Below are 20,391 nucleotides of genomic sequence, written 5' to 3'. Positions count from 1 at the left end.
TTTTGCGCATGCAGACCCGCGTGATTTTCCTCTTCTTAAACATCGTACGTGCCAGGTTTCTATTATTTATAGACGTGTCGCACTTCGTGGCTAATCTTCTTTGTTGATGGATAATTATGTTGACGCGTTCTCTTGAATATATATTTTTAAAAATATTTTCTTCGTACTATTTTGCTACGTTGCTTACAAGCCTCGCGTTTCGTTGTTCATTTTCATTGCCGCAGTTAGAGTATAACTGCGTTGTACGTCGATTTACGCTTCAAGATTTCAAAAAGATATCGACTGTTCTGTAATGTCTAATCTGTAATGAATTTTTCGAATAAAAGAACGTGAAAATCCCCCACTGTCTGAGAGTTCTACTCTTTTTGTCGAAATATTTTTGTTAACTTCTTCAACGCTCACGTTCGATCAGGATTCCTTGGAGATCGTCTCTTTTGGAAAGTTTATTTCCATATAAAGTAGCTTGAAATTCGAATGTTCTTAAATATGCGATATCATGTAGAATACGACAGGGATTTGTCGAGCTGCTTTGAAACTAAAACAGCCTTTGGTAACGTTTTCTGAAGCAATCGATCGAAAGCACACGAAAAGTAATCACGCGTCTAGGGGATTCTCTAGGAATCTACTTTGGAGATCTGCTCTGAGTCTCAGTCTTCGAAAATTTACTCCTGAACCGAAGGATCTACCTCGGACTAAGGATCTATCTAAGGATTAGGTGATCTTAGAGAGTCACTTTTGAAGTGGAAGAATCTCGGAAAGTTGAGATCCTATCCGCTAGGAGACACACGCGAAGGGAGGGATCTGAGCTGCTCCTAGAAATTTTCTGTAGAATTCGAGAGTCGTCAGGCAATTTTGAGAACCGCTTGAAACGTCGAGGGCTCCTTGCGCTGAACTTTATCTCGAGAGAAAAAATATTCTCAGAGAACCTGCGGACGAATTTATTTCTATTCTAAAACAAGGATGAATATTCTTATTTTTAACATAATTTTCATTACAAAATCTCACGTCTACGATATACAAATGTTAGAATCTATAATATTTAAATTCTATCGACTACGATAGAATTTCATTAATTTGAAGTTACTGTCAAGAGACAAACAGTTCGTACAAATGAAGTTCATTAATTCTGCCCCTTAACCACAATTCCTCCATTCAAATAATAGAAGTTCACGTTTGAATAAATGGACTCAATCAAGAAGGAGCTGAGTTAATTGGGAACTGGCTAAAATATTGTTCCAACAAATGAAGCTCGGATAAATGAAGCTCTGTTATATTCCGAGAGATAACCCTTTCTTTTTATTCATTTAACTTACTTTCAAACTTAAATCCTTTTATCATAAAAATCCTCCCACTCTTATTATCCCGTCTTCTCGTCATCCTTATTTTTCAATCCCTTTCAATCCACAACAAAACCACAACACCAACGCACACAACAATATCAATTATTATTCTCTAAATATCTCAAATTAATCCCAAAAATTAATTAATCCCAAAAATTACTCGACTCTTCCAGGCCAAGCATTGCCATATCACGTAAAGTATCAGCTCATTCTTCGAATCTTATTTTCCAACCATCTTAAAGCGTCTTTCACAACAAGAATACACTAACAGTGTCTGCCGTTTACTATTCTCCGACGACCTTCAACTGCCTCTTCAACCAAACTGTAACACCCACTCGAACGTTATTCTCTTAACAAATTTCAAGTGATCCTGGCAGGCAAATTATCTTGAAAAAACAGCCTTTAGTCGTAGGAGAACCATTATCGCGAGACAGCGCAAGTATCGCACAGTTTCGCCGCACAATACGAAAAGTCGAACGGCGCTCGGGCGCCAGGACTCTATTCAAATCACTCGGTGGTGCAGAGGCGCAAATTAAAAGTTCCTTTTCAACGAACACGTTGAATGGCCGCGTTCCCGCGGATGTCGCGTCGTTCATTGAACGACGAAAAAGCATCCAGACGATCCAGTTTCATCGGCAGCGTGGAGTGAGCTGGCCGTAGGGCAAAGTCCACCGGCCGATGTCTCGAAAATTTTTCCATTCGCGCTTCTTCACGGAGCCTCGTTAGCCGATACGGACGTCTCGAGAGTAGTTCAAATGTTTCGTGGGTTTTGCATGAAATTATCCACCCCCTTTACCCTTCCGCCTCCCGTGTTGAAAGGCTTCCGCGAGAGTTTCGCGTGCTTTCGAGTTGTACGCGCTCGAAACTGTTTCCAGCACGAGGTTTTGAAGGGAAGAAGACTCCCGGGGGTTGGGTAATTGGTTGAGATAGTTGTACCATGAAGTTGGAAAACGTGCGCTCAAACGTGGGATGTTGATTTATTATGAATATTGATCTTTTTTTTTGTGGTAAACTGTGCATCAAAGGATTGAATTTTAAGTTTCATACACGACGATTTCGATTTTGATTTATTCTGAAAAACTGATAAGAAACAGGCGATCGTATAGCAACTTGTATGGCGAATTTGCAAATTTAAGAGGAAATTGGTTGTTCGATTGAAGACTGGAAAGACTAACGACGCCCGTTCTTGGACAGAGTTTCCGCAATTCCCTCGCTGTATCTTTTTGTAGCTACTTCTTTAAAGGAATTGGGGAAGAAACAAATGGCCAGGAGTTTTCGGGAACGATAAATTCCTGCCAGTGAAGAGAGAAATCCCTATTATTTGTATCAGTCGAAGGACCATCCCCGGGCAATCTACCAACGTTTCGGGGTTAATAGTACTCGATCCTCAAAATCTCTGGCGGTTTTGTTGAAAAATACACCTGTCACATTCAGACGTCTTATTTTCCTAGTAGAAAGCATAAAAATCTTCTATAACTTCGGTTTCTTTACAATTGTTCTAGTCAATTATTTCTCTTTTCAGACGCAAAGTAATACTTGTCTACCATTTATCTGCAAACAAAATAAATAAATGACAATCATAATGTTTATATTTTCACAAATATTCCTTTTTCCAAACAGACTTATCCTGAAAATGTTTATTTAAGCGCAAATGCTGTAAACAGACACGGGAAAAGAAATCTATAGCTATTCAAGAAACGATAAATTTTTAATGAAATTGGAACAGTGTACGGTTCGTCTGTCGCCCATCGAATTGGAATAATTTTGGCTAATTGAAACGAGTGTCCGACGCTCGTAAAATTTTCCCGCGCGGATTGAAACGAGGCAGCAATAAAAAAAAAGCTGGAATGGCAATTTCGTTCGATTAAACGCGACGCAATCGGCCTCGTTTTCGCAAGCTGCTTCGACAGCCCCGACGGGAGGCGAAAGAGCGATAAAAACGCGGAAAATTCATATACGATCTTTCTGTTTTTTGCCTCGTGTATCCTTCTGTCACTCCTTCAATCAGAATTTTTTCAATTAATCGTTCAGCTCGCATATCTCGTCGCAACTCTCCAATATCATTCTGTAATCTTCTAAAAAAATTTGGGAAATTTTTAATTTTCCTAAAGAAACGATTGGAAATTAAACGCAGAATATTTTGATAGAATTATTCCCTTCGGATAGGATAACGATTTCTCTCTGTTTATGTTAGTATTCGTTCATAAGTGTTTCGCTAAATAAAGCAAACCAAAGATAATATTCCAAATGTTCGTTGGATAATCGAAATATTCCTACGATATCTTATTAATATTCCAGACCCATAAGACAAAAACCCATAAGGAAGGAATACGCAAAAATATCAATGACACGATTATATTTCATCATAAGAAATCCTCGAAAAAGAAAGCTGATCGAGGGTGTTTTCGAGTAGCCATCGAGGTGACCGTCATTCTTCCATTCTGTCGCTGCCACTCTATCCTCTTTATCCCAAAGGCTCGAGCAAACAAAGTTTTAATCCACCGTGATACAAGCTACCCACGTCGTAGAATACGTCTGAAAGCGTATCGAAGGCTCCCTCTGCAAACCCTAATCTCTGATAGTATCGGGCATCGGTGGGCATCGTCGATGCTCAATGAATAATTCGTGAGTCTCCCACGGAGAGGGAAGGAGCCAGTCTCTAGCCTCTCTGGCCTATCTAAATTTCATTACGTCTGCCGCGTTCTTGAAACGTGGCATCAAACTCGTCTTCGATGAGTCCGATGCTCGACGTTGAAGCAACGTCGTCCTTTGCTACGAAATTAATCGAAAGAATAGTAGATTTCGATATGCTGCTACGCGAATGAAATTTTAATCAAGGTACAAAATTAATGAAAATTGAACTGGAAAATTATTACGTAGCTTGCTAATTTTATAATTCTAACGTAGAAACTTGAAAAAGTAGGAATTCTGTGATTAGAACGAGAATAATAATTGATTATTATTACGCGTGTACTTGAAGCCATCAACAAAATTTTGCAAGCCATAAGATACGAGTTATCGAAATAATAAATCCTCTATTAAAAATAAACATGTAAAATATATCTATATAATATAATAAATAATAAATATATCTATATTATATCTATATATAATATAAAAATACATCCATATAAAAATAATAGAAAATGTTTTATAATTTCTATTACAAGAGCGTAAGAAATAAAATTTTCCAAACGAATTTTAGAAAATACAATCACCCGATTGCTCAGTTCAACGTAAAATTGTAAGAAAGAAGTTTATAACTTTCAATTTCTAATTTATCGGCTTTTTAATATCGTTGCAATAATTTAATAGCAATTTAACCTTGAAAGTTAGCGTGATATTACATCGACAATTTGTAGTCATATTCCGCCCAATTTTGTTCGTCACAAAGGACACCGTAATCTATTTTCTACGGAAGCCAGAGGAAACGTGTCGTTCTAACAAAGTGTTTATTAATAGCCGGCTCATGGCTGAAATTGCTTTAGTTCCAGTAACCGTGGATAGTTACCGTGGCGGTATAAGCAATGACAGACGTGATAAAGTTGAAGGTGGAACGGTATTCAGTAGCACAGCCAGAAATTCCACGCAACGGCAGCTGCGTCTGACTATACGCGACGTGTGTTCACTTAGCCTCGTTAGTGGCGCGAACGAGATAAGGTCGGCCGGTGTGGCTGACCACTTACAGCCGGCTCTACTTGCGGCTTCTGTACCGTTTGCGGAATCGGAATGCTAACGATCGCGTCTCTAAACCTTGCAGCAAACATCTTGTCTCCTTTTTGCGAATATTGTCAGAGGCATTTACGGAGAATTCAATTAAGTCGAGCTTTGGAATTTTCCGCTTCGTAGGTAAAGGATTATTGGCGTGAATAAAGAAATAGAAAATATTTGCGTTCGTTAATTGACTCTTGGGTTTAACGATTTTCTTCGTTTGTTAGGAATAGAGATTTGTTAAGCTCCGATTGGGAATATAGGAAACACTGTCTGTTGCAAATGAATTGTTTGGCGGAGTTACAATGGTGCAATGATAGAATAGATTAATAATTATTATTATAGTTACTAATAATTAATTTCTAAATCACCTTTAAGTTAAAAATAATTATTGCTGGGAGTTAAGAATCTACGATAGATATCATAATGTTATATAAAATTTAATAAACGTAAAAGGATGTTTTCTTTATATTTTTAAGAAGCACTTGGTATAAGAAATAAAATCATATAAAATTCGAAAGTATCTTACGTCCATATCTTTAAAAATCACTTGAAATTTCTTACAAAGTCTATTAATAAATCGTTGTAAATACCTTTGAATATATATATCTTATGAATATAAACGACAAATCTCAAATATACGAGCTTCACGATAATTCTGATACTATCTCTGGTCTTCGACGACAGTCGGAGGTGTTTCAGGCAGCAGTGGCGGCTGCGGCAGCTGCAGCTGCAGGAGGAGGTGGCCAGCAACCAGCACCCACACCCGCTGGCAACGAAACCAATCCTGAGGGCGCCGTCGAAGGCAGCGCTTTAGTACCTGTCACTTCAGGTGCAACTACACCTGCGACAGCGACACAGGGTTCCGATCTAAAAGGTCAACCAAAACGCCTTCATGTCAGCAATATACCTTTCCGTTTTCGAGACCCTGATCTCAGGGCAATGTTTGGGGTAAGTCTCATTTTTACCACCTGAAATCCTTGGAAATTCTTAATTTATTTCGTATAATTATCTTATTACCTGGTTTATATCGTTAAAATTTAATAACAACTATGAATATGAGAAAAAAGAACGAATAAATAAATAATTCTTCTATCGAGCATTGAAATATTTCCAGTTTCTATTCTTATGATAATAGTTCATCGTAATAGTTTAGATTATCACGCTTAATTTTAGAATATATAGTTTTATTTAGTCTTGTATATTTTACGTGATAAGGATTGTTCTCGATAGAGTTGTTTTATTAAATTTTCCTCTTGCTCTTATCTCATTAAACACACTCTAACGAATTCTCAAGAGATTGCTTTCTGTTTTCCAGCAATTCGGGCCGATCCTCGACGTGGAAATCATATTTAACGAAAGGGGAAGCAAGGTAAGCTCACGTCGCCCCTAGGCTGCGAGCCACCCCTGTCAACCCACCCCTAAGAATACAGTTAGACTTAAGCCACACACACAGCCGTGTCCTAGCCACGAAATCCTCGTCACCAGGATGGATTCGCGTTCGAAGTCTCACCGGCCCTAGTTCGTTTCTACGCTCCACGTTAATCCAACACCCTAGAACTACCCTCCTTCCAACTTGCTCGATTCACGAGTTTCTCGCTCGAACTATCCCTCGAGTTCCTTCACAGAATCCAAAATCGATCCACGAGTTTCACAATCTGATGGTGGAGAACAACCTTTTTATGTCTCTCTTCCTCTCTAACTTTCCCAATCTTCCTCGTCTTTTATGCGTTCCCGTTCTTTTCTGTTTTGCCCCTTGACAATATAAAATAATCACCGCGCCAACGTGACACGATTTCTCTTATGGAAAAACTTTTGAAAAAAACTCAGCTAGAAAGACAACCTGGTCACGAGGACGTCGCGGGACCGTAATCATTCGTTCGAAGAGACGCAGCGCCACGGGGGTCGTTTCATCCCTCCAGAAAGTTTGTAGTTGCAGAAAGTAAACAGAAAAAAGAAAAGGCAAGAAAGCCAGGTGGGTTTGAAAACCGAAGAAAAGTGAAAACTGGATCGTGTGGCTGCGTCCCTTCGTCGTTCGTTCGTTCTTTTGCAGCGCGATGGCGACGAGAAACGTTCGCGTACCCTAAACTACCCCCAAGCGTAACGTAAAACCGTCGGTGCCATTGTCGAGCGATCTGCCTTGTCAAGAACCGCGTCTCCAGTGATTTCTCTGATTCCTGGTTGCAAAGTTGTCGTGACTGCTTCGTTTTATTCCCTGTTCTCTTGTACCGAGTTGCGGGATTATCGGCTTATTGTGTAGCCTAAAGGGAAGAAGGTCGCGCTTGAAAATTGTGGCTGCGTGAGGAATGAAATATTAAGGGTATCGCGAGATGAGACGACGAAATTGCTTCTGTCGAAGGGTAGAGGTTCTGTCGTTAGTCAAGTCTGTCGTGGAACGTTCCTCCGGATTGTTGAAACTTTTCTACTAGAGATATGGAGTGCGTGACAAAGAGCAGCGGTTAGATACGGATATCGGAGATGGAAGAGACGGTTCTCGCAGTTATTTGATTTGATTATTCGATTGAGAGGATACGAAGTTTGATATTGAACATTCTGTCCTTATTGACGATGATAAAGCTTTCTGTTCTTATCGAATCGTAAATCAGAACTTGGGTTATTTAGCTTGCGAGATTGCAATTGTATAACTTGCAGTTTCGATGTCTGTCTGTTCTTAGAATTCGCCGATTGCAATTCAATTTTCTGCGCAATGTCTGCAACGGGGTGAGTTAATTAAATTTCGTAAATTCATCTTGCAGATTCTCCTGCGAAACGAATCGAACGAATCATTCGGATTTTTAATCTCGTAAGGTAATCGAGTAACTTTGAGTTACAGCGTTCACTCTCAAAATTCAATAGTCTTGATCTAATTTGCCGCGCAATGTTCCGCGAGAGCTCTCGACATTCAAATTCCTTAGACTCACGTTGAAGATTCTCCGGCGAATCGAATCAAACACCAGGCAGAAGTAACGCGAGCGTGCAGTTCTAATTGTCGCTCGTTTATGCATGAGAAAATCGAAGCTTTCAGAGGAAGGACGAAAAAAGAGATCTAGGAGAATAAAGGGAGAGAGGCATAGAGGATTCCAAGTGTATAGGAGAGTTTGAAATGCAAATAGGTTTCAATATGGATGACAGCGGTCTGGATAAGATCCGCAGTAATACATCGTGCCGACAGCCGGCATCCGGTGAGCTTGCATATTCAGCGTCTTTGCGTCAAGTACACTCAAGTGCACTTCATCAAGCTCTGGCGGTACCAGTAACCCAATAGCATCGGTCGCTAACGATGTCACGCACGCCCGTCCATTGTCCACTAGATTATCTTCTTATAAAAATAAATTCGCATCGTTCTAACAATCATCTTTGTTGTTGTAGGAAGGACCGTAGCGAGATTTTATCGCAATTCTAATTCAAAGTTTTAGCGCCAGAAGCATCAGGGGCGATCACAATGATCCGTTCGAATGCGGATAATTTTTCATAGGAATTTCTCGATGCAAGTGCTTCATTTTCTTGCATCGTATATTTTTGTATATTTTCAGACTTTGCGATAATATTCTGACATCGTTGTTTAGAATCTTCTCATAGGGATTCTCGATGCAGGTGCTTTATTTTCTTGCATCGTATATTTTTGTATATTTTCAGATTTTGCGATAATATTTTGAGATTGTCGTTTAGAATCTTACTACCGTAATGATCTTCAAATTATATTGTCCGAAAAGTGCTTTATTTTCTTGCATCGTATATTTTTGTATATTTTCAGACTTTGAGATAATATTCTGAGATTGTTGTTTAGAATCTTCTCATAAGAATTCTCGATGCAAGTGCTTTATTTTTTTGCATCGTATATTTTTGTATATTTTCAGACTTTACGATAATATTTTGAGATTGTCATTTAGAATCTTACTACCGTAATGATCTTCGAATTATGTTAGATTGCCGGAAAAGTTTCTTGCGTTTTATGAGGAAATAATAGACGCACAACGTTTTTCGTTATATTATTTTGTAGAATTACGTACGATCCATTTCGTTTTGTTGAGATAAACACCATGACATTTCACAGACCTGATTTCACGTTTGTACGAAGGTACACTGTTGTAAGAAACACGTTTGCGGAAGAAAGACACTTTCAGAACAATCTAATAGATATCGTTGGACGATATAGACATTTTTATTTTCAATTGGACTATCTTGGTATTTACGAATCCTTTAAAATGTAAAATAGGCGAAATATAAAATAACTATATTCGTCGATATAATGAAATATCAAATAACAAAGAAAAATCTTTTTACTATCGTGGTACTCTGATTTTTGATCTCGTTGTTCTTTGAAGACTCGCTTCTCTTCTTCTTCCATCGTACGATTACTTCGAACGATACGATTTTATTTTCATAGAAAAACACCAACTCCGTCTTGCACTTTCAAGCATCGCGATTAATTCGAATTCAGGTACGTTGATAAAAATTTGCATATAATTCATCAATTAATTATTCACCTTTCTATTATCAATCCCATTTATTTTCAGTATTAATCGAAATATTCGTAACATCCAGCTGCTACTATCGATATATTTTAGATTCTCTGCTCAGAGAATCTTAAGAAGAAGTATCGAACACGATATAAATTGGAATGCAACGGTGCATCGTTCCCAAGAGGTTAATTGGAGTTGGTTGGACGATCCCGTTGTTCCTCGCACCATCAAACTTGGCGAAGTTCATCGAGATTATGAAATCGCGTGGAAAGTTTCACGCGGAGCAATAACAAAAGGCGAATAGTTCCCAGAAAGAAAAGGATGCTTCTTCGGCAGTGAGTCTTGGCCGGCGTAATTAGATCAGAAATCCATTATTTCCAGCAACGAAAACGCGAATAATGATTTTCCAAGACGCGGCACGACCATCCTTGCCCTCTCACGGACTTTCCACCGCTCGAAGACGAATTTTCGAGGATCCTGGTCCAGAAACTTGACGCGATGGAAATTTCCAAGCTTGCATATTGCATATTCAAAACTATTCTCGCCGAATCGCTAAGAGCGGAATTCATTGTTGCTCGACGAGTAATCGAAACGTGCTTCAAAGTTTTCGCGTTTGGGTAATTATTTTACCCGTGGCTTTAATGAAACGGCCAAATGTGCCGTAAATTGTATTAAGAATCATTCCGTCGAGTTGTGCTAAAAACTTGGTCCGACTTCTTTTCACGGAATGACTTGTTCGTTTTTGCTTGAAAAATTAAGATTCGAGAGTTAGAGCGACAAATGATCATTGTCAATGAATGATGAATTTGATATGAGATATAGAATTGAGATATAGAAACTTTCAGGTTTTTGTAAACTCGTTGAATTAGAAATTTACTTCTTTCGATTCTTCGATCAGTGTGAAACGTTTAAACAGATTTTTAAAAGACGCTATTTCTAGCGTTAACGTTACGTACAAAGCATCGATACAAAGTACGAATCCAGAGCACTTGCAGTCTTAGTATGTCGTACAATAAATTCCACTTTGCCTAATTACACACTATATCGACGTATTGAGATTCTTCCAAACGTTTAGACACCGACCTTCAATTATAAAAGACTCATTAACCTAATAGTCGCTCTATCAGAGAGCAGCCAATCAATCGAAGTCGCTAATCGAATGAAAGACGACGACAATCGCTAATGCTTGGCTATTAGGTCACGACAGGGAGGTCTATTTCGATCGTAGCGTAGAATGCTGAGAGGAAGTGTAGCTCGAGTCACATCCGTCGTTGCAACAGTCAATCCCAAAGCGGAATATAGCTGTTCCAGTTACAGCATGCTGAAAGGGGATTAATTAAACTCGTTGACGATAGTTATCCAGCAACCGATCATCCTGCATCCGTGAAACGGCTTTTTTTTCATCCTCTTTCTTTCGCCGCTTGGCGACGCGTGATCGGATCCGATTGGTCGCGCCAAGTTTCACGGAATTCTGGATAAACCGAGCCTCGATAAAAGGCCACGCTCCAATTCAACCAACCAACCAGGTCCCTTGAAAAATCGAAGTAATTGCGGTTTTGTCGCCTTTAATCATTTTTCCATTTGAAAGTTTGGCGTTTTCTAATTTTAAATTTTTATGATTAATCGAGGATTTTTTAATGTTTCGTTAGTATTTAGGCTATTTGGAAGTATACTCATCCACCGCGTCTGATAATTTTTTATCCATGAACGTAGAATTAGTTCAACTACTTGAACATTTTTTTCATTTTTACCAAATTTTAATCAATCATTGGATGTGGTATTAGTCAGGATCGAACTGCGTTGTTAAGACGTATGGTGATCGTAATGTGGTTTGAGTTACAACAGTTTTATCGAGGTTCGAGGTCTTCGTTCTTCACGATGACGTTGTAGGTTAACGCTTAATTAAATTCTATCGTTTCCAGTCTGGTACTATTGGATAATGGTACTCACAGGCTGTTTTCTAATCTGAAGGTCGGAAAATATCCATTACGCTGTTATACGTACGTAGAACATCTTTTATTCTTGGTAGAACTCGAGTAAATTGTGAATTCGAAGAACGTGAGCTACCATAACAGAAAACATTCGAGAAATTGACACGCTAAGAACCGAATTCTAGGAATCGGGACAGTACAGAGTTGTGTAAGAGCCCTTGGCCGAGCGGAAGTAACGGGAAATCGGTCGATAGGAAAGCCGAGATAAATTGCAGAAAAGCGACCTCCGTCGATGCGTTTAACTGGAAGTACAAGTCGGCATTCATTACGCGTCAGAGATCCAACGACTCGACAATGGCACCAGGCGACGCACTTTTTGCATTGCAAATTGAAATGCCGCCGCGACATTCTCTAAGAAATATGCGCGACAACGGTGAACGCGTTGCCATCGCTTTTTAGCATTTAAGTGATCGCGAGGACGTGACGGGATCCTCGATGTGAAATCTACACGCAATTGGCAAGAAAAATAGAGAGGAAAAAAAATCAAGAAAAGAAGGAAGGAGAAATAAGTAGAAGCAATTCGATAATTGTGTAAAGTAGAAAACAGAGTATATATCGTGATTATTAATTTCCAGAGAAAAGATTAGAGAAATTTAATCCATGTATTCGATGAAATTGCTCTTTAGGATACTAAACGATCCCGTCACGGATTTAAGTTATTCGTATTCTTCGTGTTAACCTAGTAAAATCGTTCGACATCGACTCGATTTCTTTGTGAAATAATCGTCGATTAACGACGATTATTTTAACGGAGACACGAGCTAGATGTTGACGTTCGACTAAGGATATCATGAAATAAGGATTAGGCTAAGGCGAACGAGAGAGTGTGTGATGATCGCGCGAGTCTGTGAGAGAGACCTTTTCTCGAAAGCTTCGTCAATGTAAATGGAATGTGGCATCCCTAATGAAGTGCAGCATTTTGGAGAAGAGATACTTTGAGACCGGCGCGGAGGAGAGCGCTAATCGACTTACCATTTTTCTTTTCATTTTTTCGATAATAAGATTGTTTCTCGTAAAAGTTACTGGAAAAGGAGGAAAAAGGGAGGGGGATAGAAGGAGGTATACGTGAAATAAAAATACAAATGAAGACAATTTTGGTACAAAGTGATATAATTGGATAAAAAGTAGATAATTTTGTATAATTGTATAAAAGGTGGTGATAGTTTGAAGTTCGAAGGTAGTCGGTTGGCGCACTTGTCTCGCGCTGAGTATGTGCCAGTGACACGTACATACATACCATAATATAACCAATGGTGTTAGTTCTCGTAGTTGTTAGACGAGCTATTGCATTTTTACTAGCTAGCATTCCGCATTTTATCATTATTTAGCTCCCATTGGTTATAAGGCAGCTCGGTGCACCTTGCGTAACTGTGTTCGCAGCTGCTTTTGACGAACTGTGGTATCTAAAGTAACTAAAATACCAAAAACCATCATTTCCTTCCTCCTTCTCCTTAGAAACACGCGACACCTTTTTCTTGAACAAATGGCGAATCGCCTCCACGATTCTTTTTGTGATCCTTTCGACGATCTTCTCGTCGTTTTATACAGTTCAATCGAAGCTACAGTGGCTACAAAAAGTACTTGCACACACTTGCATTTTTTTAAATAAAGCTTCTTCCTCTTTTTTTTCTTTTTTATCAGTTTCTACATTCCTTTTTTATAGTACGAACGTTACTAAACGATAAGAAGAGATTTAGTATAATCTGAATTAATTAATTATTATGTACGTGTTATGGTAAACACGATAGTGTGCAAATACTTCTTATGGACAGTTGTAATACGCAAAGAAAACGTAAGAAAAGAAAAAGGAAAGCAAACGGCAGCTAAAAAGCTTCATGTAGTATCCTTCACGATCTTCTCTTGCGTCGGTGAAGAATATAAATTCTCGATGAGCTCAAAAAAAAAAAAAAAAAAAAAAAACATGCAAAAGGAATTGTTTAACCCTGATGTTCACCTCGTTTCTTCGCATTTGCCTCCCTGCGGGTATACTTCTTATTTTTACAATAATTTATTCATAGAAGAACGGAGTACATAAAAGGCGGCATAAAATCATAGTGAACAACAATACCGATTATTTATAAACCATCCAGAAAATATTCTGCTAACAACGTTTTTAAGAATCTATTGAAATATAACACTCATTTCATGTCGTATAAATCCGAGGAGAACAGCAGGGCTAAAAAAAGAAATAATAATAGCAATAGCAGAGATCAATAATAATAATAATAGTAATAATAATAATAATAGCAGTCGTTTTAAAAGCGAGCTCGAGAAATTAATGGTAGAAGAAAAGAAAAAAATTAGATCGTTTCAAAATGGACGCAGCAGCGGACACACGGTGCACCCGGTGAGCCGGCTGCCGCCACTTCCGGTCGCGGAGGAGACCCTCGGGAGATGCTGCCCATTTGATTTGATGAAACTTTGTCACACCTCATTTTTTCCGAAGCTACATCTAACCAACCTCCATTCTTATCCTTCTCTTTCTCTTTCTCTGATGAGTTTCCCAAGGCGTTTCAAGGCCGGTACACGTATACACACACGTACACTTCTATACACAGAGAAAACATATTACGCACAAAGGAGACAGACACACTCACCCACATACACACACACACACGTACATACACACACAATTTAGATATTAGAGACGAGGCAAAAGCAGGAGACGATAGTAGTGAGAACTAACCAAAAACGATTGATAACGGCTTGCCTGTCGAGATCGGAATCGATCTTTCCAAACTGAGACCTGCGTTCGAACTTTTTCTCGAGAGAGACATCACTTTTTGTTAATTAGTCTCGCTACACGCCGTATTGTGGTTCACAGACACTGCCGCGACGTTTTACTAATCCACCTGCAAGTGTTGGATTGCGATAAGAAAAATGGCTGATTCCCGTGAATTCGTTCATTGTCGAATTTCTTCCTGGTTAACGGGGAAGATATAATTTTTCTTATTTTCTTTCTTAAGTTGTTACAATTGTACGAAATTGTTCAGAATTTTATAAGTAGAATGTTATTAGTATCGCTGGTTAGACTTAGAAAAAAGTTTGTTTAACAGAAACCTACGAATTAATTGTTTGCCAATGATCGAAAAATGTTTCTGAACTTTTTCACTTGTCAATGCCCGAACGACCGAAAGAATATTTCATGGAGAAAAATCGTATTCTAACATTTAGAAGCAGACATTTTGCATGTCACAATCCAACGCAAACAGCATGATACCGTACATATCTATATTACCATTGCATCTTCCGAAGTTTCTTAAGTATCTCTCTCTCTCTCTCTCTCTCTCTCTCTATTATATAATGAATATTATATACGTATATGTATATTAACACACGAGCACAGAACATATAGAAGACACACACACATACACACACATACACACTCTGTTCACATATTTATACATAACACCTGTACATGTACGTACGTACCTCTATCTGATTGTTATATCATTATTATATATGTAAATAGTAGTCGCACGCTTTTGTCTAGGCGAAGTCGAAGGTATTAATGAAACGGCCCATGCTTCTACCTCTTTTATTACTCACGTATGTGTCTTAGGATAGAGAAATGCTGCTTTCGATCTCACCAACCGTTTTGTTCGGTGTTCCAGTCTCACGTGTCGTTTGGCTCTTCTCGTTGCAATTTTATTCTCTGCCTTTTTCACTCTCTTTTTTACTCTCTCCGCCTTCGACGACCTATTTCCATTCACTTTCCACAGATACTCCTTTCCCTTTCGTACGTGCGAGTTTGAATGCGAGATCTGATCGTGCAGAAATAATTATTTAAAGACTTAAGTATTTGATGATTTCCTAGTATATGGTCTTTACGTTTTATTAATTTTAAAAGCAGGAAGTAGTGGAATGATCGAGAAGACTTATATTAAAAATAATTTACGTTGTTTCGATCATAGTTGGAACATACACGTTCTTATCAAATATCTTTAGTTCGTTGATTGTCATTTGTGGGAAATTGGAATATCCAAAAATGTACGCAATATATTACACAGAATATGGTAAAATGTAATGGATACAGGACAAAGCAAATTTTCATGTAGATTCCATTTCTCTAGTTACGTTCGTAAAAATTCGCAGTTGCCTTGAAAATCATAAATCGAAGTTTCTCAACGTAGAAAACCGTGACACTTGCTCTTCGTAACGTACTACGTGTATATAATGAAAACTATCAATTATTAAATAGCACGGTTTTTATTCGATGGTATTATCTAATTAACTATGTTCTAATTAACTATGTTACTTCTTTTCTATTTATTTTACTTGGTAACGTCATGACAGTCAACGTGTAAGAAGACTTCCGTTTCAGAAAACCATCTCCGCTGACCAATTGAAAATAACCGAGCCTTGGAATTCCTCGAACCTCTTCTGTAAATCAACAATCCCAATTATTTCCCTTCGATAAAACAAAAGAGACAGAAAAAGCGAGTAAGTGAGTGAGAAAATTTAAACGAGGGGGAGAAACGTAGGGTGCAAGCTACCGAACGCGTAGACAGACGAAGAAAAAGATCTCTCGTGCCACTTTCATCGCAAAAACACACACAAAACTCATATACACCATACTAGAAAGAAAAGTCACAAACCTACGAACATACTCCTTGTCTCTTAAAACTCACCTTCTCTCTCTCTCTCTCTCTCTCTCTCTCTATTTCTATCTTTACTTATATGTATATACATATAATATACATATATATATATATAATCTTGAATCTCGTATTGTTTTGTGCGCTTTTATATCGCTGTTTGCCAGCTTCGGTTCAACTTCAAATATTCTTCGAGTTTCCTCTATCTTCGTTCTCCTTCATTTCTCGTCATCCCCCAACCCCATTCGACCCTCCGACGACCACTCTAATTACAGTCCTTTAACACTTTCTACACACACGTTTAGCCACACCAACACATCGTCGCCGTGCACACACCAATTATCTGCTTAATTATCATGTTTATCGGTTCACGTGACTCGTACACAGACGAATTGCACATTTTGCCATTTCTTTCTTGTTTCGCGATGCTAGGGCTCACTGGTAATCACCTGTTCCTGTTCTTCGAATTGTATTTTGCAATTTTCGAATAGATATTAATGCTATGATGACCAGTCAAACGAGCCTAATGCGTGGGCGTTAATTATGTACATTGTATACGATATATATCGCTGATCAGAAGATTGGAAATATTTTTTCGATCGTACTTGCGTCGAGTCGTTTGCTAATTTCGTTATTAAATTCGGTACTGATGCTACAGATATCAATAATCGACTTATGTCGATAGATTTCTACGTATAAAGACTTTTAAGATAACAGAATTTTTAATTAATCTCTCTCTCTCTCTCTCTCTCTCTCTCTCTCAAGTTGTTACATTCGATGGAACACGTAGTGATTTTAATCTCTTAGCCCGTACGCATCTATTTATCTGTTTAGACTTTATATCGTGCTTTTCAAATATTCGAAATTATTGAATTTTTCCAGAAATATAACAAAAACGATATTTTATTAATTTTCTGGAATAAAAGTATGGTTAACTGGTCGTCATAACGTTAAAGGAAATAATTACGAAAAATATTCGGTCTTTTTATCGTTGATAAAAATTTAAGAAATTCGTGGAACTTTCAGAGCAGCAATCTGTGCGCCATAAAAAGTTGGGTTGCAAAAACTTCGTTAGATATACACGTGGATACGTTAAAAACTTCGCCAGATTATCGTTCATTGAGAAGATCATCATCATCGTTACAAAGTTTCTTGGAAATTAATCAAACTGGTCTACTTTCGTTTTTCTATGTAAGACACTGCTCAACCGCGTGTTTTACTCGTCGCATGATTAATATTCTTATCTTGGTAGTCTTCGTATCGCTCATAGCACACGCTCACACTTGGAAATTAACGTTAATTACTCCGTGCCTCGCACCCGGCTGTTAACTAATCGTTTCAAGATCACCGATCGTCATAGATCGTTTTACAAACGTTCAATTGGAGTTTGAATGTGATTCACGATGTTTGATGGTCGAAGGAATCGCAGAATTAGCGATCGGAACTCTCGATAGTTACTTCGCGCGACAGGTACCGCAATTAATCACGCTCTAGGCCAATTAGTCATCTCAAGATCGCATCTATTACCGGCTACGTCTTATTTACGCGCACTGAATCGATTCTAGTCGATCCTAGACTGCAGTTCCGTTTTAAATTATCGAATAAGTATAGCTGTCCCTTCTACCTTCGAATATTATCAATAGGAGAATATGGTCTGAGTTTGAAGTTTCGTCTTGATTTACAAGTGATTTATAAGTGTAATCTCTGAACATTCAGAATTAGGAAATTCTATTGTTAGAAATCATATATACTTCATTTCAAATAGTAAATATTCTAAAGGATCTATTCAATTTGAGAAATCTCGATGCAGGTCAGAGTGGATCTATAAAATCTCAGACGTGTCAGAATTCAGAAATCTTATTATAATATTCGTTAGGGAATACAGCACATGGCTCATTTATATTTTATTTCATATAGTGAATATTCTAAAGATTTATTCAATTTAAGAAATCTCGATGCAGGTCAGAGTGGATCTATAAAATCTCAGACGTGTCAGAATTCAGAAATCTTATTATAACACTCGTTAGGGAATACAGCACATGGCTCATTTATATTTTATTTCAAATAGTGAATATTCTAAAGATTTATTCAATTTGATAAATATCGATGCAGGTCAGAATTATCTATAAAATCTCCGAGGCCAGAATTATCTATAAAATCTCCGAGGTCAGAATTCAAAAATCTTATTATAATATTCGTTAGGGAATACAGCACATGGCTCATTTATATTTCCTTTCAAATAGTGAATATTCTAAAGAATTTCTTCAATTTGATAAATCTCGATTCAGGTTAGAATAGATCCATGTAATCTATGAGATGTCGGAATTAGAAAATCCTGTTATAATATTCGTTAGAGAAAATAGGACACAGCTCGTGTATGTTTCCTTTCGGTTAACGAATATTCTAGAGGATTAATTCAATTTGAGAAACCCCGAAATTAGACAATTTTGAGACCAGTTAGAGGAATAGCATGTTCGTCTATATTTCCCCTCGCTTAATTTATATCCTGGAAAGTTTATTCCGTTTCAGAGATCTCGAAATTTTAGAAATCTAATATTGATTACAGAGAGTAATTAGTTCATTTATTCGAACAGTATTCTGAGAGATTTATTATATTGCAGAAACTTCAGGTTACCGATCGAGAGGAATAGAATGTAACGGTTAAAAAAATACTCCAAATTACTTCGAAAGACGCTATTCCCTACTCGAATTATCTTAAACTCGATTTCAGCTCAACAACGTCGCTCGCTCTCATAATTTTCACAAAACGTTTCGCCAGCGTTAATTGGCTTCTAACGACCCAAGGCGCGAGAATATCATAATTCTCGCATCAACAGCCCTGTTGAGAGTCTCGAAGACCGAGATCTCTTCATTCGTTTAAGAATCCTGATAACGCAGTTCTTGCGAAAATACTCGTCTCACTCCTCTCGAACAAACTCGACATTTCCTTCAGTATCGTTCTCCATCGTGTTCTCGTTTCGTCTCGAGAATTTTGATGCATAGTATTTACGCGGACGTAAGCTGGAAACAGTTCCGGTTCGTGTCAGAGGGAAGCTCGATATTCAATTGCTGGCGGGAAGATAAATCGCTCGATAAGGTGGCACGATTTCGTTCGTGACAGAGCTCAGCCAACCGCTTATCGAGCTTTGGCTGCTTGTTTTTCTAATACTCGTTTCCTGTCGCGAGATCCGTTCACCGTCGGAAGATCCACAGAGAAATGGCGGACGCGAAACGTTTGCAGCGATCGCGATAAATTAATGGAGGTAATTATATTTTTTCAACGGGTGTAGGACTAATCTAGAGGACTGATAAATTGCACCGGAGATTAAACAAATGATTTCTGGCCTTGCTTTTAAGCCGCTGCGCCATCAACTTCCCAGTTTTTCGACGCTTATTCCAGACTTTTATAAACTTCGTAGTAATTCTCTACGTTGCTCGTAATTTTCCGGATAAACCCTGTGAAATAAAGTTGAGAAAGAAGTCGTGCTGATTTATCGAGTTTGTTAAATTGGTGACTTTGCGCCGTTGAAAATTTCTCGAGTTTTAAAAACTACAAAAAATTAATATAAAACACGTCAGCTAATTTCCAGGGAACTGTAATTATGATAATAAAACTACAACATGCTTTTTTTTTATTATGGTATGTAATGATAGCTTGATGCATACGAGATATTCATTTTTCGAAATCTGAATTTATCGATTGTAGATTATCAGCCACGTTGAAACAAAAGAAGTTCCTTTAGAAATAACATATATTAGATGTTAAGAAAGTTTATAGTAAGAATGATGATGAATGATTTTCGTTATTAACTTATTTATTAGTTTATAAATAACATTGTACGTGCACTAACATAATAATAATACAGGAAGCTTGAAAAATCTGATATCCGATCAATCTCCAACTTCATTCTTCTTCGAGATCCTCAAAGGTAGATTAAATGAAAATAAGAAAATTTAGAACGCAGAACATTTCATGCTATTTGAACTGAATTTAAACTTACTTAATTCCTCGAAATATCACTAGAGATATGTGACAGGGGTTTTCACGAAGGTCGCGCAATATCGCGCGATCGCGAGTCCTTTTTAACAGGATGGAAGCGAGGATTATTCCGCAGCAGGCGTTCGAAAGATTGGTAAGAGTCCGGTGTGGATTAATTTCTTGAGAGAGGAGGAGTTAGGCGCGATGGCTGGTCGTGTATTGCACGCTAACCTTAATTTTCCGAAAGTCGATAAGGCTTTAAAGGAGGCTTTCGCCAAGATCGCGATCTCACCGTCACGAGAACCGTGC

At 38.1% G+C, this 20,391-nt stretch overlaps 1 protein-coding gene across 3 annotated transcripts in view; it reads left to right on the top strand.

Moving 5' to 3' along the window:
* The window catches only part of LOC126864517 (RNA binding protein fox-1 homolog 2-like), a 350,319-nt gene that overhangs the window by 247,350 nt on the left and 82,578 nt on the right, over positions 1-20,391 (top strand). For all 3 annotated transcript variants that reach the window (XM_050615950.1, XM_050615952.1, XM_050615951.1), the window contains 2 exons: positions 5,739-6,002; positions 6,370-6,423. In XM_050615950.1, the coding sequence (XP_050471907.1) occupies positions 5,739-6,002; positions 6,370-6,423 (318 nt within the window). The remainder of the gene's footprint in view (positions 1-5,738; positions 6,003-6,369; positions 6,424-20,391) is intronic.

Source organism: Bombus huntii, chromosome 4 (genome assembly GCF_024542735.1).
Source record: "Bombus huntii isolate Logan2020A chromosome 4, iyBomHunt1.1, whole genome shotgun sequence".
In the NCBI taxonomy this organism is placed as follows: Eukaryota; Metazoa; Arthropoda; class Insecta; order Hymenoptera; family Apidae; genus Bombus; species Bombus huntii.
This window is presented reverse-complemented; position numbering and strand designations above follow the sequence as displayed.